Source organism: Arachis ipaensis, chromosome B9 (genome assembly GCF_059453495.1).
Source record: "Arachis ipaensis isolate K30076 ecotype BB chromosome B9, ASM5945349v1, whole genome shotgun sequence".
NCBI lineage: Eukaryota > Viridiplantae > Streptophyta > Magnoliopsida > Fabales > Fabaceae > Arachis > Arachis ipaensis.
The window spans coordinates 148466429-148485638 of NC_142444.1; the positions used below are offsets into that span (position 1 = coordinate 148466429).

Sequence of the window (19210 nt, forward strand, 5' to 3'; positions counted from 1 at the left end):
ATATAAATTGAAAGATTGTTAGTCCGACGGGTATCGCTGGTGGATTGGCTTTAGCATAGAAGGAGGACACAACGGTTGAGATTATTGTTGAAAAAGAGTTTTTCATAACTACCAAGGTAACTGATCATGCTTTGAACTGTTTTTGGAGGCTGATTGGAGTACATTTAAATAGCTTGGATAGATTCGGTCTACCCAATACACAGAACTTTCCTCTTTTGTACAAGATTTCTTTGAAAAAGTTATAATTATGAGTGATTTTAATGCTATAGTGAGTCTCGATGAGAAGGAATGAGGGGGGTTAAAATCAATTTGATATATTTCTGAATTTGTGAATTTTATTGATGGTGGTGGACTGAAGGACTTGAGTATGATTGGGAGAAGGTTCACCTGGACTAATAGGCGACAAGGGCAGGACCAAATCAGGAAGCGGCTTGGCCGTGCACTTACAAACAATTAGTAGATCGCCACCAGCCTCGCTATCTCGAATCGCAGAAAACGGTTCAGATCATGCGTCTATCCTCCTTGATACAAATCTGGTCATAGAAAAATCTAATTCGAGGTTTAAGTTTCAGGAGAGATAGTGTGGTTTAGAAGAAATTCGGGTAATTATCACTGAAGTTTGGAAAGAATTGGTGGATGGCTCAACAATGTTTGTTTTGGCTAAAAAATTGAAGCATTGTAGGCACCATATTGTTCAATGGCAGCACAGAACAAATCTAATTCAAAAAAGAACATTGGTGAACTCACATTTCAGCTTTAAATTCTCAGAGAGGAGGGTATTACAGGGGGAGAACAAGTTGAAGCCTTGAAAAATAAACTTGAGGATGCTTACTTTAGGGAGGAAAGCTATTGGAGGAAAAAATCTCGTGTAAAGTGGCTAAAAGAAGGGGACAGAAATACAAGTTTCTTTCACCAATCATTCCAATCCAGAATCCGGATAAATAAAATTTGGAAATTGAAAAGAATGATGGTACGTATGCTACCACCCGTGAGGAAATTGCACAAGTAGCTGAAACATACTTCAAGGATATCTTCACATCGATTAACCAAACTAATCCGGCACATGCATTCGAAGATTTTGAAACCAAAGTTTCAGCAATCATGAACAGAAAATTAACTAGACCGATCAGTTTTGATGAAGTAAAACGTGCAGTCTTTAGTGTTCACCCCCAGAGCGCCCTTGGTGATGATGGATTTACGACTAAATTCTTTCAATTCTACTGGAGTTTAGTAGAGGAGGATGTTTTTAAGGCTGCCCGCTGTTTCTTTGTCAGTGGTAGACTACTAAAGAACTTCAATCATACACAAATCTATCTCATTCGTAAGATTCTTAATGCAAAGGATATGACACAGGTTAGACCCATCAGCCTTTCCTCAGTTGTGTATAAAATTATTTCTAAAGTACTAGTCCATCAACTACAGAAATTTATAATTTTGCTGATCAGCCCTAATCAAAGTGCCTTCATTAAGGCTAGATTGATTTCAGACAATGTCCTAGTCGCTCATAAATGTATGCACTAACTAAATACAAAGAAGAGGGACCTATCGAGTGAAATGGCTGTTAAATTAGATTAGAGCAAAGCCTATGATCGTGTTGAGTGGCATTTTCGTTGGTTCATTTTGGAGAAGTTGAGATTTGAATCTAGGTGGATTGGTTGGATATAGGAGGTAGTGACTACAGTTTCTTACTCTATCGTTGTTGAAGGTCAACCTTTTGATTTTTTTAAACCAAATAGAGGTATCTGTCAAGGAGACCCTCTATCTCCATATCTTTTTCTTTTCTATGCAGAAGGATTATCCTTTTTGCTAAATAAGGCAGAGCAAAACAGTCTCATTGAAGGTATTCAGATCAACCAAAGATGTCCTACTTTTAATTATTTATTGTTTGCGGATGACTCAATCCTTTTTTGCAAAGCGTCAGAAAATAATTGTGAAAATATTCTCAATCTTCTTTGGTCATACGAGGAGTTTAGTAGTCAAAAAATTAATTTGCATAAATTAGCTCTATTCTTTAGTAATAATACTCCTCCCGCTGCTCGATTACTACTGGCTCGCAAATTGGAAATTGATCATATTGGTGCACAGGATAAATATTTGGGTCTTCCATCTACAGTCAAAAAATAAAAAAAGGCCACCTTCGAAGAAATCAAGGACAAGGTGAGGAAGTGAGTTCAAGGGTGGAAAAGAAAATTTCTCTCCTCTGCAGGCAGGCATGTTCTAATCAAAACTATTGGGGAGGCTATCCCAATTTATTCATTATCATGTTTCCGTCTTCCTAACACTTTAATTAGGGAGATTCACAACATACTCTTTCAATTTTGGTGGGGTAAAAAAGGTACAAAATGAAAAATGGCATGGGTTAGTTGGGATACTATAACAAGACCGAAATTGGAAAGTGGACTAGATTTTAAGGACCTAAGGGCTCAGAATTTGGTGCTATTAGCAAAATAATGTTGGAAAGTTGTCTCTCAACCACAACCATTCTTAACTAGACTCCTCAAAGGTAAATATTTTCGATACAGTTCTATAATGAATGCAGAGATCGGAACAGTACCTTCGTGGGGATGACGTAGCATATTGGAAGGGTGTAAGGTTCTTGAAAAGGGGCTGGTTTGGCGAGTTGGTGATAGATCCAGTATCCGAATCTTCAGTGATCATTGGCTTGCTCCTCCACATCCTTATGTTGTTTCTTCATCTGAAACTTCTAATCTACAAAATCAACTACTCTTGATGGTCAAAGACTTTATACTTTCTAATGGTCAGTGGAATCAAACTCTAATTAGAAGTATTTTTTCTGAGGACACTAGTTAGCGTGTGCTAACAACAACAATTGGGAGTGGAGAAGATAAAATTTATTGGGCCCTTAATAAAAGTGATTTGTATGAAGTGAGTACTGGGTACCGTGTGACTTATGGATTCTCGCATCCTCCCATTGAATTTTGTCCAGAGATTATGAGGCAACGAAATTGGTGGCGAGAACTGTGGAAGCTGAAAATTCCAGGGAAGATTAAGATTTTTCTCTGAAGGAGCTTCCATGAAAAGCTTCCAGTGCTGCAAAGCTTCATCATCGCATCTCATCGATTCAACTTATCTGCCGAAGGTGCCTATAATTTTCAGAAACAATCAATCTTTGCATCTTCCATTGTGTAAAATCAAAGGAAATTTGGTCAAAAATAGGCTTACCGGCTACTAGAAGGAGCACCGAAGACTCTGATTTCTATGTTGAGTGGAACTTGAGAATGGGAGTCTTGCGTACCCAACCCAATAGCTCCTCTCAGATAATGATGACGGTGATTTTGAACCGGTCCTTATGGAAGACTAGAAATAGGTTCATCTTTGATAATGTATCAACTAGTGTGAAAGAAATAATGGCGTCAATTTTGAAGTTACAAAAAGAATTTCAACAAATTCTCACTTTCTAATTGATGAGTACGTTATTTTTTTATCTCTCTTATTAGATTATTATATAATATTACTTTTATAGTAGAGTGTTAGAAATTTGATATTTCTTTTATTTATCCCATATATAAACACCTGTATGTTTCTTTATTTTATGAATGGAATTATCTGAGTTTGAAAAAAAAAAAAAACACTTTAAGCTTGTGGTAAATTAAACTTGTCACATGCTTTATGATTAAATTAACAAATTGATGTTGAAGATAGTCAATACTTACAAGTATGAAGTATCCTTCAGAGGACAACTAATTGCCCCTCTTGTTCATTTTGTTTGTTCCATTTCCATATGTTTGCTAAACAAATTAATTAATTAAGAATGATTTTAAGTTATGATGATTGTCCTAAATTAAGGATTGATTTGTGGGGCAGCATCGTACGCGTCATGACCCACAAAAGTCCCTGAGATATCACATTGTCTCAAACCTTGTTTAGGTACGACGTGGGCCCTACCACCACATGATTATGCACCCAAATATCTTTCAACTGTACCATACAAAAGAAAATTAAAATAAACAAAATTTTCTTATTAATAACTCAAAGTTTGTTAACAAATCACATATGTTATTTTTTATTTACAAATTTAAAATTTCGTATATATATATTATACATATTGCAAAGTTGGAAGTCATGCTACGATTTCAAGTGTATGTCTTGAGTTTTATTTATAACCCTACCTCGGTAACCAAATTTACACAATATTCTTTGAAAATATTAATTAGTATAGATAAACAACTACTAACTAACTAACTTTAAATAACTACAATTAATAATCATTAATTTATATTTTTTAAAAAATAAAATTTAAATAATTATTAATTAATTAGTATAAAATATAATTTAAAAATACTTGTTGACTTATTGTTAACTAGATCTTTATTAATTATCTAACGGAATTGAATATTAATTATTATATATATAACGTAAAAAATTGTTTAAATGTTTATAAAATATGCTTTAGGGTTGTAAATGAATAATTAGGATATTTTCTATCTATCTATATGGAGAAAATTCATAAATTTAATATTTATAAAAAGATTAATGACAGTACGATATATTAGATATTTAGATTAGAGTAATTTATTTATGTTTTATTCTAAGTATTCTAATAATCACCTTATAAAGAATGGTTTAATTTTGTTAATGATTAATATAACAGCACTGTTAAAACCTTAATAATTAACAATTTTCACTTTAAAAACTTTTAATTCATAAGAGGGGGAAAAAATCATAGTAGCACTCCTTTTTCTTCTGGAAGCAAAAGAGGAGAAGAAAGCCGAAATATGGCCCAAGAAAGAAAGAAGATATGGTACTTGGCTACTTGGTTTGAGGCAAAAGTCAAAGAACACGTGGCAGTAGGTGATACGCAAGAGTGACGAATGAAAGTAGAAAAATGTGGAGAGCAGGGCCACGTGAGTAGGTCCGGGAGTCACGTGCGGGAGAGGAACAAAGACACTTGCGCGCACACACAAGCCAGCTCAGCTGGAAGGAGGGTAGGGTTCGTTCCATGGGTGGGGTCCACAGAAGATAGGGGTGGGTCCCTGAACGCCACGTTGATGAACGTGTGGAACATGCAGCGTGGGACCCACCCACGAGAATGAAGATGGGTGCTTAAGGAAGGGGCTAAGGTTAAGTAATGTAATTTAAAAGCCTTCTTTCTTTCTACTACTTGCTTGCACGCTCTGCCCGCTCATCTCGCCGGAAAATGCCACCTCATCACTTTTTTTTTTTTGTCTGGGAAAATTTATGTGTAATTTTATGCATAATATTTATTTATCAATAAAAAAATTTAATATTTTTGTCTTAGACTAAATTTAATTACATTTCTTATAACTATAAGTCATTTGACTTAATAAAGATTTCACAAAAATGTTTAAATAAATTTGAAAAAAGTCTATGAGTGTATATATAATACCAACTATACTACAAATTACTGGTCACGGGAGTAATTTATATATGTTATTCCTTAAATTAATAGTTTAAAATATGAAATTTTTAAGATGTAAAAAACATTGTTGGCCAAGACTTAATATACAAGAATTAGCCAATAAATTAAATTAAGTTCGTAATTTTTTTTTATTTCTCCGTCTCCCTTAATATGGCACTAATTTGAGCTTTATTAAAAATTTATTTTTATCAATAAATTGTTATATACATAAAATAAACTAGTTTTGAATTTAGGACATTTAATTATATTTTCACATAAATAGTTTATTCACGTTCCATTTATCGTCAACTTGTTATTAATAAGATAAGAAGGTAATTATAAGTTATGTTACATGTACACTAAAAGTAGCCACTAGTATAAAATATATGTTAAAATATAAATACACATTAAAAATAAATTAAATCACACATGTATTTATACACAAATACATTAGTGGCTGATTTTAGTGATTTATTTTATTATACAAATAGTATAGCATTTTTGTTAACGATAATATATAAATGTAATATATGTAAAATTGTGCAAACTAAATAATTATCAAAAGAAAAGAAACGCAAATGAGCTAATTATTGTTGTAAATATAATAATGTGCTGGGCCTTCGAGATTAACATTTGCAAATTCATTTGTTCTACAACATAAGCCAATTAATTCCTCAAAAAAAAAAAAAAAACTTGTGGAATACAATAAGACTAATGTATTACAGAGGACATCAAGCAATTGAACTCAATTATTTCATATAGATAGCGACCAATAAACAATTGATGCATAAGTAATAAAAATTCCAAATGATTGAAGTGTAAAATTTTGTACTTATTAGTATTTACTATTTGGGAGGGTCAGTACGTCACATGCACATGTGAATTTGCTTCGTTCAGGAAATTGGATAAATAGTATATAGCTATTACATTAGCAATTTGTTAATTAATTAGCATGCACAAAATAAACAAAATATATGGGGTCACATATGTGCTGAACATTTTTCCTTTTTTTAGGAAATCATTAGCATTAATTCTTTGTTTATCATATAGTATATGATGCATGCTCACACAATAAGGGAATATGAACCCATGTGCCATTCAAATTCGTACAAGTACATATTAGATCACATTATGCTCCTTCTACCGACACACACATAATTATTTTTATTTTTTATTATTACTATATATTAGTCCGATACTCTTGTAAAAAAAAAAGGTATAAACATTGTTCAAATTTGTTAAATTTTTGGACAGAGAGATGTGACCTTATTAATTATGAACCTCAACTTGTGATGGAGTGATATATAACCGATAAGAGCGTCGGTGCAACTTTAAGGTTTAGACCTTCATCACATGTATTCTATTTTTTTTTTCCTAAAGAAAAATAGATTAACCTTTCCATGGTTTAATAATTAATTCCATTTTTTAATACAAAAAACTACTCGATATTTTAATAAGAGAAAGAAGGGAAAGGATAAACTTCAAATAAATAATTAAACATATATATAACATGAATCATATTTTGCAATGTGAAGTCAAAAAGTGTACAATAGTTGTATTTTAGCGTATAAGCGTGTTGAAATATACCAGAACAAACAAAACCATTTTTTTTCTCTTTCTCTATCTCGGTAATCTTGATAGAACTATTATTATTATTATTATTATTATTATTATTATTATTATTATTATTATTATTATTATTATGTTTAATTACTCTGCTAGTTTCTATAGTTTCGTAAAATTTTCAATTAGGTCCCTATATTTTTTTTAATTGAGTCCTTGTACTAATTTTTTTTAATTGGATCCCTACACTTTTTTTTCCTTTTATTTAGGCCCCTGTATCAATTCTTTTTTTTTTAATTGGGTCCTTATAAAATTAAACCAATTACTATTAAGGGAGATTTAATTGCAAAAAAAAAATTAGTGCAGAGAACCAATTAAAAAAAAATATATAAAAATCTAATTAAAACTTTCACAAAACTATAGGACCAACAGACTAAACAGAATAATTAAACATTATTATTATTATTATTATTATTAGTTTAAAACATTAAATATATCATAAAATAATTACATATCTAGATGGAATAATAATAACAAAACAACACAAAAACAATTACAATTATTTTTAATTAAATTATATAAACATAAATAAATGTTGACATAAATAATATTATAAATAAGCAATTATATATTAAAATAATATAAGTTTGATTTTTTGTTTATTATCATTCTCAAATCATCATAACCAACCACAGTTAATAAGAAACAAAATTTTTATGTCAAAATTGTCAATTCCAAAAGCAGGGTGGGGTAAGGTGCACTGTTATGGTGTTAGTGTAATCGGACTGATATTTATTTTAGATATTTTTAGATTAATACCTTAGATTGCACTCATTTAACTTTACCAAATTTTATAAAATACATATATATCAAACTCGGTTGTTTTTTCAACAAACATTAAGGGCTGCTATATATTATTAGTTTAGGGATGATTGATTATATTGATTGCTAATAAGCCTAACTCTTGACTCTGAAAATCTAAATTGGGTTTTGAACCAATAATTATTTTCCCTTAATTTTTTCTTCGGTTGAAGTAGAAGTCTTTTAGAAGAAAGAGATTCATAGAGTGCAACTCAAGTTAGTTAAAGAAATTAAAGGATGAATATGGAAACAGCACCACTGCACTACCACACACACAGTGTCCCCTTGATCAGTTCTACTTCCCCTTTTTTAACAGTTTTTTTTTTTTTTTTTAAAGGGTGAGTATTTTTTAAGGGATTGATTCAAAGAGTGTAAGTCAAGGTAGTTAAGGGCCAAAAATAAAAATAAAATAATACGTTAAAGATAGAGATGAAATTAAAGTTGAAGATAGAATGTGAGTGTATGTGAACCCATCATTTCTATTTGGCCCAAACCAAACACACTTCAGTTATGCAGTCACTTTTGTTAACCTTTTTCTTTTCTTATTTTTTAACTTTTATTTTCTTTTGCCTTTTTTTTACTAAATAAAAAATCAAATGCAAAATTTACATGTAAAAATAATTCGTAAGAATGAATTACGCAGATTAAAGTAACAAGTTTTATTTATGAGGAGTGGTAGGAGGTCAGCAACTTTTATGATTTGTAACCATCAAATAGTCATCAATGATGATTTTAATGGTGTGAGATTAGTGTGAGATTTTATCCAATGACTCATTTTTTTTTTGTTAGTTACATACTGGCTAAAATTTAAAAAAGTTATTGACCCTAGACTTTTTATTTATTTATTTATTTTTAACACTAATTATTATTTTGGCGTGTTATTTTCATTGGTTGACTTAACTAGCTAGCACATTTTATAGGGATACGATTTCATTATGAAATTTTAATTGACTATGATGAGCTTGGGATTTCAAGAACACTGTGTAATGTCAGGCCAAATATAAGCATAAGCTAAGCTTTGATTGGAGATTAAAATTATCTATCATCAAGTGGGTTTGGTTCTAACTATTTTTAGGACATAAGTTCAATCTTTAGGTAGGTTGCATGTGACCATATAATTCAATAAATATACTTATTTTGATTGGGTGTCATAAATAATTCATATATTTGTATATCTTATTTTCTATTATTAATGTCTCGACGTACTTTACTTCTAAATCGAAATTATATAAATAAAACATATTAAATTAAAGATATGCATTTTTCTTTTTTAATAGATATTTTGATATAAGTTCAAATAACGTTTGATTATTATAAAATTAGGCTAACATTTTCAATAACTCCACAATAATAGATCAACTTAGTAACTACAATATAACATATTCGAATTTAAACATTATAAAAAAAATAAAACAAAAAAAAGTACGTTATTCATCCTGAATAACATTATATTCATCTCTTATTTTTCTTATTTACTTTAGTGTCAGAATATTTTTGTAAGTACACACAATTTGATTTCTCTTATAATTAACATATACTTATTCCACTTCAGACAAAAGAAAAATCAATCATTAAATAGGACGAATTATACTTACTAATAGGCTTATTACGCAAAAATACCTTACAAATCAAAACTTTTAAATTTTGCTAGTAAATTTGAATGGGTTGAATTGACACTGCAAGAAAAATGCTAAAACTGTTGCATTTATCGTCGAATTAATGTCGGACATTAGCAGTGAATTTACCGACGAATTTGACAATAAATTTGTTTGATAAAAAGATTATCATTGGATTTAGTTTTTCAACGATAAATTCGCCGGTTATAATTGGAGTGAAAAAAAAAATGGCGTGATCATTATCGACGGATAAATCCGCTAGTCTAATCTAAATTAGTGCAACACTGTGTTTTGGTCATTTGCAAAGTATTACTGTCAAATTTATTTACTGATAAATCCAACAGTAATTTTGCCCTAAATTCAAACCGCAACCCCTCTCCTCCTTCATTTTCGAACCACTCTCTCTCTGACCTTCTCCTCCTTGTTAGTAACCACTTTTAATTTATCCATCTAATTTGTAGCCCTTGTTTATTTCTTAAAATATTGAACTTAATTAGTTATTAGTATTGTATTTGTAGCTTGAGATTTTAGTATTTTAATTTTAGACATGGATTATGATAGGATATATAAGGATGGAATTTGATTTATATAGCTTGATGGTTAAATGTTAATATACCCTCTAAATTTTTTAAGTTAATTAGTTGATTGTTGTTAATTGTCTGATTTATTATCGAGGCCATTAAACATTTTATTGACTTATTGTTTATTGTTTTCAATTTTTTAAATTTATTATTATCTGAGTTAATTGTTTTGTGAGTTAATTAGTGTTGTATTTTTTAATTTATTAGTTTAAAAATTATTAAATTTAAATATTTAAAATTATATATAAATTTTTAAACAATTTTTTAAAAAAATTAAAATTTAAATTTAATGTTGAATTTATCACTGAATAAATCTGTCGATAAATATTAATTTAATTATTAATTATTAATTAATAATATATTATTGTTGAATTTACTGTTGGATAAATCTTATGGTTAAATTATTAGTGAAAATTTTCTGATAGTAATTAACGACAAATAAAAAAATTTGTCGATAAATAATTACTATTAAAATTTATATCATTAAATTTATTTTAATAATAATTTCGATGATAAACATATTACAAATAGATTTTTTTTTTAATAAATTTAATGATACTCAATATTTTTCTTATAATACGGAAATTATATTAGATAGTTGAACAAAATATAGCTATATAATAATAAACAAGTCGGGTTGAGATTTGAGAACCAATTGAGTCCTTCATGCATGGAACTAATAATTAAAATGTGTTTGACTCATTTAGGGTGTCACATTTTTAATATTGCACTTATTATTAATATAGCTAGAACCAAACTTGTTAAAATAATTTTTTAAAGAGTAAAAAATATGTAGTAAAATTTTGTCACAATATTTATACCTCCTTATTACGGGTAATACCAAGAATTTAGAGAAGTATTATTAAAATAGAAAAAATAAATATATATTATATATTAAACAGGTCTTTATTTTATTCCTTAAAATCTAAAAAAATTAAGTTTTCTTAATATTAGACAAACAAGTTTTACAACACATCCAACAATTATACATATAATATGCCTAAAAAATATATTCCTGAAAATATAATTTCACGCGTTGAAACTGAACATGCCAAATTATCTAGACCCAATTAAAATATATTTGTATCATTACACAAATACACAGCAGCATTTATTGGAATTATACATTTTGCAATTAAAGCACTTAAATTTTTAGTCAAAGCTATGAAGATAAGTTTGAAACAATTTGCCTATTATATTATCTTATGAAGTAAATATACCGTGACTGAGAAAATGAGACCCGTTGAACTAATTAATTACATTTGTATGGCATTTATCTTTTTTTCGTAAGAATATATATTATCTTTTTTTCCCATATATTCCATATAAATAAAATTGTCTTAATTCCTACACGATATAAATTTTGATTTTAAAAATCACAATATTCATAATTAAGAATTGCACGCACGAGGTGTAACATAGAAATGACACTCAAAAAATGTGCCATAACAAATATAATGAGATTTTTTATAGCAACTAAATTAAATTATATATATATATTAAATTATTTTGATTTTTTTTATTTTTTACGTATTTTGTTTACATTAAATCTAAGATATATATATTTTACACGTGCTATCGTAAATGAGATAAACTTAATATACGTATACTATTTTATATTCAATATAAACGAAATAAGTAATGAAATATAAAAATATAAATAATTTTAAAACAAGATAGAAGTATAAACATAGAATTTAATTAATTAATCTTTTAAAAATCCAATATAATGTAACCAAAATAAGCATTTGATAATAGAAAAATGAGTGTTTCGAAAATAGAAAACCAGGGTGCTGAAAAGAGAAACTGCCGAAGTATTCAAATTGATATAAAATGACAGAAAAAGAGTATCTAGAACTCTTTTTTGGGCGTATATGGCTGAAAACACGGAATTTTTAATTTGGACATATATCCAAAATTCTTGATTGAATTTTCTCTTTTGCATTCAAATTTGTACGGTGACTAATTTTCATAATTGTCACTACCTTCGATTTCGTAACATAGTAAAAGAAAGGATTTTTCCATGCACAAAAGGAATGCTCTACCATAATTCGGAAAAGTCAATAATTTAAAGAAAAATGAAAGCTGTAATTTGCAAAATCAAAGATAACACTGGCGAGCGCGTAAACTTTGGCTAACACACGTAAATATTTAATATTATTATTATTATAATTTTGGGGTGGCAAGCGCGTAAATATTTAATTAATAAAATACCCTATCCAAGATTACCACGTAGAGTAGAATAGTGGACAGAGGAATCATCGAATTCTGGACCCTCCGAAACCAAAAACTGGTAAGTAGCACACTTTGCGTGTATGTCACGCGCTTCAAGCGAAGTCAGAAACTCTGACTTTTTGGACATTTTACGATACTACTCACACTTTACTGCTCCCTATGCAGTGGTAAATAAGACAATAATTAATTATGAAAATGAAAAAAATGCAGTTACTGTATAATTATAGTAATAGTAGTACTATGTTTTTGAGGTTAATGAAAAAGAAAGAAAGAAACAGTGTGTCTGAAACAACGGCGGTTAAAGGCCTGACACATCCAATGTGGGCACACATTTCTTCTTCCTATTTATGCAAAGCCTCTATGCGTTTCTCAGCTTTTTTTTTTTTTTTTTACCTTGTTTTTATCCCTACCAATAATAATCTTCAAAGTTCAAACTCAAACTCAAATCAGTGGTTGCACTCTCCGCAAACAATGAAAAAGTAAAAAGCCAGCCCCTATTTTATTTTATTTGTTGGCTTTGTAATGCTAAAAATGTAGTCAAATCTTTATTACTTGAAAAAAAAAATATTGCGTTAAAGCTTTGTACTCCTATATACCATAGCATTGGCTTAGATGATACATGGATTAATAGTAATAGTTTTTGTAATTGTATGTAAATTTAAATTTTATTTAAGTATTTATCGTCGGTCAATAGATTACATATAACAAATATAGTACAAAATTTGAACCTTCTATAACTAATCAACTAATTAATTGATTAATTCAAATTAATTAACTCTTTGTTAATAATAATAGTTATAATGTTAAGACAAGTGAATGGGAAGAATTGAATATCCGTGAATGGAGGAGATAGAGAGAAGTGGGGCCAAAGAGGGTAATATGAAGAGAGAGAGAGAGAGAGAGAGAGAAGACTTCAACATCAAGACAGTGAAGGGATAGTAAAAGACAGCTAGCAATGAAGGAGGAGCCTCACCTACCAGTGCTCCTCCACCCTCTTTCTCTTCTTTTCTCTTGTCTTGTCTTGTGTTGTGCCTTCATAACCCCCCCTTCCTTCATTTGTTCCCTTTTAAGCCTCCTTCATTCTCCTCTCTCTTCTTTCAAAAACCCCTCCTTCTCTCCTCCCTCTCTCATTCTCTTCTCTTTCTACAACTAAGACTAAAACTACCTCTCTCCTCCTCCTCACTCACACACACTCTTTCTCTCCTTTCACCTTTCAGTTTGAGCTAACATACACAAGCAAAGGAGTTTCCTTTTGTAGCTTCAGGTTTGGCTCTATGCCTTATTATTATTCTCCCCATTCACAAATTTTTCATTTTTAACCTTAACCCATGCATATCATCAAACAATTGGAATGGGTGGTTTTCTTAAACCTACACTTTTGTTTTCCCTTTTTGGGTTATGTATATAGGACTTGAATTTGAGGTTTAATTCTACTTCATGCTCAATAATTCAACAAGTATAGTGGGGGCAGAAAATGGAGTTCATTATCCTCAAGAAAATTATATAAAATAAAAGTGATTTTTGGGATAAAATGGAACCAAATTGAAGCTGGTGGGTTATTACTTTTGGGACCAGCTGCCACTAACGTGCGCCCCTCTCAAACTTGAAACTTTTCAAAGTTGTATTCATATCCAGATGCTGCAAAATCTTCAATTTCGGCTTTTCTCATTTCGCAAAAAAAAGGAAAAATATATAATTAAAAATGATAAAAATATTAAACCCGCTTTCTCTTTATAAACTTTTTTTATTTCTCCTTCTGTCTCTTTCCAATGATTTTCCTAAACAAGGAAAATTATTTATTTAATTCTCGAAATAATGCAATAAATGATTCACAGTCACAGCAAATTGCTAACATGCGCCGCCATTAATAAGCTTCTCCATTCAACAATTGCTTCTATAATAACAATATACTCTTACTCGTTTTCTCAGTTCTCACCCGATTTTCCTTTTCCTTTTCTTTTTCTCTCAAATTTTCTCAGGAAAAAAATCTCTCCGTTGCAGAGAAAATGGTTGGACCAAACTTCATGGACGAGCTAGACTGCGGCAACTTCTTCGATCACATCGACGACCTCCTCGACTTCCCCGTCGAAGACGTCGACGGTGCCGGAGCCGCCGCATTTCCCGCCGCCGCAGCCGCCGGGAACTGCAACTCGCTCGCCAGTATATGGCCTCCGGAGACCGACTCGTTCCCCGGCTCCGACTCGGTGTTTTCCCGCAACAGCGCCTCAGACCTCTCGGCGGAGCTTTCAGTTCCGGTGAGTTGCCCTAAACGACGTAGTTTTATCTGCGTTTCTAATATTTCTTTTATTTTAAATTAAAAAAATAAAATAAAATAAAATTGTCGCTTTTCACATGAATTCCATGACCTGGCAAGTAATTATATCAAACGCTCCCGGTTTAATATCTTCGTTTGAGTAGTTCAATTTTTTATTTTGTTTCGTTTTTTGGTTTTATCTAAGTTTTGAATTAAATTGGAATTTGGTGACACTGAAACAGGTACTTCCAAATATTGTTGTGATGGGAACAAAATAGTTTTTGTTTATTTCGTTAAAGCTTGTCCATTGATGAAGTTTTTAAAATTTAAAAATTATTATCTCTACTAATTTAAAAAATTTTAAATATTATCAGAGGAGGACATTTTTGACATTTTAAACGGACACTTGGTTTTGTCGGTGACATGTGGCATGTCACATCGTCTGTACCCTCCGTTGCGGTTGCTTTGTCTAAATTATTTGGGTCATCATTATTGAGTATCACGTGATTTAGCATGTGACGATCACGTGATGTGACGAATAATAATCACAATAAATAAATAATAAAGATTGGAAGAGAGTGGTTGCTGAGTTGCTCTAGCTAGTTGTAGCAACTAGCAACCCATGCTTGATGATTATGCTTTTTTGGTACATAAGCACAAATTCATATTCTTCAAATTCAATTTGAATAGCTTAGCATGTGACATTCTTTTTTGGTATGGCCTAGGCCTATGATTTGATTCCATACTTGGTTTTTCTTTTTTTTTTTCTTTTTTTTTTTAGAGAAAGAGCTTAACACTTGTAGGAGAGCTTATTACTATTGAAAAATTAAAAAAGAAATGAAGACAACTAAAGTGCTCCATACTTAGTTGTTTACGCATTAGTTGAATTGTCAATTGTGAATGTATTAGGATTAAAAATAAATATGTTATGTGATTGGATATGGTTTTGATCAATGTGTTTGTGAATTTGTTTCAGTACGAGGACATTGTCCAATTGGAATGGCTGTCCAATTTTGTGGAGGACTCTTTCTCCGGTGGGAGCCTCACCATGAAGAAGGTGGAGCAGCCATCCTGCACCACGAAGGATGACTCTGCTCACAACCAATTCCAAACATCCAGCCCGGTTTCTGTCCTGGAGAGCAGCAGCTCATGCTCGGGCAGCAAGGTGCCGCCTCGCAGCCCGGAGGTTTACATCCCTGTGCCGTGTGGGCGTGCACGCAGCAAGCGTCCACGCCCGGCGACATTCAATCCTCGTCCGGCCATGCAGCTCATCTCCCCTGCCTCATCCTTTGTTGGGGAAAACATGCAGCCAAATGTCATCTCGGCCACCAAGGCCTACTCGGATTCCGAGAATGTTGCCGAGTCTCAACCGGTCATGAAGATGCCGAAGCAAGTTTCCGGGGAACCCAAGAAGAAGAAGAAAATCAAGGTGACGCCTCCATCACTAGGCCAAGCTGATGATTCAAACCAGAATGCTTCACAGCCAGTTAGGAAATGCATGCATTGTGAGATCACCAAGACACCTCAGTGGAGGGCAGGGCCAATGGGGCCAAAAACACTCTGCAATGCATGCGGCGTTCGCTACAAGTCCGGCCGGCTTTTCCCCGAGTACCGGCCAGCCGCCAGTCCAACTTTCTGCCCATCCGTGCACTCCAATTCCCACAAGAAGGTCCTTGAAATGAGATGCAAGGGCATTGAAAAATCCGGTTTTGCAAATCATCATGCAGATGCCTCACCAGAACTCATTCCAAACACTAACAGCAGCCTTACCCTGGAGTACATTTGAGGGCGGGGGAAGTGATCCTAATTGGAGAGATTATTTCTCTTTACATTACCTTCCTCTTAGAGAGTCATGGTCTTATGCTATTTCTTATTGATATTTCATTTCTTTTAATTGGTTTTTGTACAGGGTTGGAATGGGGGAATAGGAACAATAGATTATGATGATCATATTTTAGCAGTTAGGGTAAGATTGTAATGAGGACTTAAGAAGAAAAGAGGGGTTATGGAAGTCAAAAGGGTAGGGCTTTAGGTCTAGTAATTGGTAGGTCCCTTAAGGTTATATTAGGAGTTGGTGTCTCCGTTGTCTTTTTTTCTTTTGGCATTCTTTTCATTTTTTCTTCTCTCTTTTTAAATATCCCTGTTGTGGGAATTCTTTTTGCAGTTCATTTGTAGCAAAAATTCTGAGTTGAGTAAGAAACTTTTAAATTTGTTATTTCCCCATTTGCTCTCTCTAAATCTCTCTATTGATCTGCTCATTTCACCTTACATATATCATATGCTCTATATAATATATATACACACACTCTTAAGTAAAAGTTGAAGTGTATCAGACTTTTATTTTACTCATGGCAGTATTAGATTCTTGGAAAATTGCCTTTATTTCAGTGCTGTAAAATGCATAAACGTACTATAAACATTTGCTGTTGGAACCACCTTTGTCTTTTTGGTTAGTTATGTGAGGACCATAAAGAATAGCTTCTTTTTCAACTAAGTTGTTAAGAGTTATGAGGTTGAAGAATTCTGCTAATTCAATATGTATGACTAATCAAAAATGTTATTTGCACACTAAAATTAATTATCAAAATCAGTCATTATATATTTGTATATAAAAATATATATACACTTTTATTTGTGTATTTTATTCTAGTGACTGATTTTGATATGTATTTAACATGGTTGATTATTAATATTTGTAGTGATTTTACGAATGCAAGATTTAATGTCAAAATCAGAATGGAGTAGAAAAGAAATATTTGACCCTGCTTAAGCTAAGGAATGGGGGTGTTAAGAAAAAGGTTAAAAGGGTATTAGTGTAACCTTGAACATTTATGTTAATTACTTACAATGGTGGAGTTGTACCAAACCAATAGGAAAAGGTAGAGATGGAGAGAAGGGAAATGATGAGTCTTATTGGTAAGACTCATTCATTCATGCCTTGAAAGGCAAGAACAATGCTTATATATAAACAAATCTAATTATGGGTTTGAGGCTCTTTCTAAAGGGATTTGGCAACATGTCATGATCTGTCACACTACTTTACAACCAACATTAAATTAAATGATACCTTGCTGGTAAACCCAATTGATTGCTCAAATTAATCCCTCACTTAAACTTCTCCAACCGATATGATATTTCTTTCAAATATCTACAACCCCCCTTCTTTAAGTTATGCCTCTAATTATTAATTTATTATTATTATTTTAAACCACATGTATCCTATTCAAGATAATTTTGCTTAAGTTGAGTAGGAATTATTTGAACGACAAAACTTTTCTTTACAAAAATTAATTTAATTACATATTTATAAAAATATGAAATCAAAATTTTACGTAAAATAAAAAATATAAATTAAATATGTAAAATATAAAATTGTAATAAGACTTAAATCATAAAATCAAATGACTTAATAAAATTTTATAAAATCGATTAATTTATTTAAAATTATAATATCAAAAAATTTTAAGAGTTAAATAAAAATTTTTGTTATTAGGATTGAATTGACCTATGGGATCATTGGTGCTTCTAACCCAGGGGTGAAATCATCAAAGGGACAAAAGTCCTCCATCAACAAATTTTGGTTTCCGGCCACATTGAACCCATGACTGCTCTGGGCTACTGAACAGAGGCCATTTTATTATGTGAAAGAAATTGGGTCAATTTCATCAACAACCTCTTAGGTCTAACCAATCTATTACAATGTGAATCTGTTTGAAGTTCTCTATCAAACTTGGGTTGGTCTGGGAAGAGTGAGGGCAACTTCTTCCAACCCTTTTGAGCAGAAAATGACCACAAAACAGTCCATTTATTAAATGCTTTATGCATATGCTTCACATTTCTAGCCGAAACTATAGAATTTACCAAGTTTTTGCCTTAATTTATTTCACATGACTAATAATGAATTTAGCATCAAGGGTGATTAATCATAGGGTTTATCACAAGATATCATAATAATACCAGAAATGTTAGAGAACCAATAAAATTTATTATTTTTGACAGCAGTTAACCAGTAATATTTAAAAGTGTGAGCTAAAATATATTATTTGATTGCTAAACTAAAAAAATTAGGTTGAGGACTAAAAGTGCTAGCCAAAAATAATAAACTCTATTTGTCCTTGCTTTTTTCTAATAATATTTGATCTATATAATAGACCCTACTTAACAGCTCCTGCTAATTGTTAGGTTTGGTAAGCAATGATGCTAAATTAACTTTTGTGCTTGCAATTTACTGGTTAAAAAGGATTCACCAAAACAAAGAAAACCTAGCCACAACCACAAATAGTCAATCACTCTCAGTGTCCTATTGATTTTTTTTTTCTATTGATTTTTTTGACAATGGCAATGAGTTTAAGCCTTGTTCTTAGCAAGTAAAAAGATCATAGGAAAATAGAGATAGATCAAGTTTTTAATTTGCTTCCCGCAATCTGTAAAAAAAACTTTCACTTATTAATTGTGATTGTGTTGAGCTGTTCTCCTTTTTCTTCTCCGGATTAATTGTGTTTATCTTAACATATTTGTGTAACTATGTTGAGGGCAAAAAAATAATGAAGAAGCAAATCTGGGCTTTTTTGGTGGTCTTTTAGGCTTTTTGTCTTTTGGCTATTGTAATAATAGAATTTGCCCTTTTGAGTGTATAATTCTTTTGGGCTATTATACATATGTTATTTCTTAAGAAATATGCTCCAGATTCCAGAGATAGCCCACAAAGTTTTTTAACCAA

The 19210-nt window shown here is 31.3% G+C and overlaps 1 protein-coding gene across 1 annotated transcript; it reads left to right on the forward strand.

Moving 5' to 3' along the window:
- Window positions 1–13050: 13050 nt before the first annotated feature.
- Window positions 13051–16713, forward strand: LOC107618075 (GATA transcription factor 8). Its single transcript, XM_016320004.3, has 3 exons — window positions 13051–13500; window positions 14216–14491; window positions 15467–16713. The coding sequence occupies exons 2-3, from the start codon at window positions 14243–14245 to the stop codon at window positions 16274–16276; spliced, it is 1059 nt and encodes a 352-aa protein (XP_016175490.1). The 5' UTR covers window positions 13051–13500; window positions 14216–14242; the 3' UTR covers window positions 16277–16713.
- Window positions 16714–19210: the final 2497 nt, after the last annotated feature.

Excerpts from the sequence above, each read along its gene's own strand:
- LOC107618075 (XM_016320004.3), top strand. The coding sequence starts at position 14,243 with ATGGTTGGACCAAACTTCATGGACGAGCTAGACTGCGGCAACTTCTTC. Across the intron at positions 14,492-15,466 it reads CGGCGGAGCTTTCAGTTCCG|TACGAGGACATTGTCCAATT; the intron begins GTGAGTTGCCCT and ends AATTTGTTTCAG.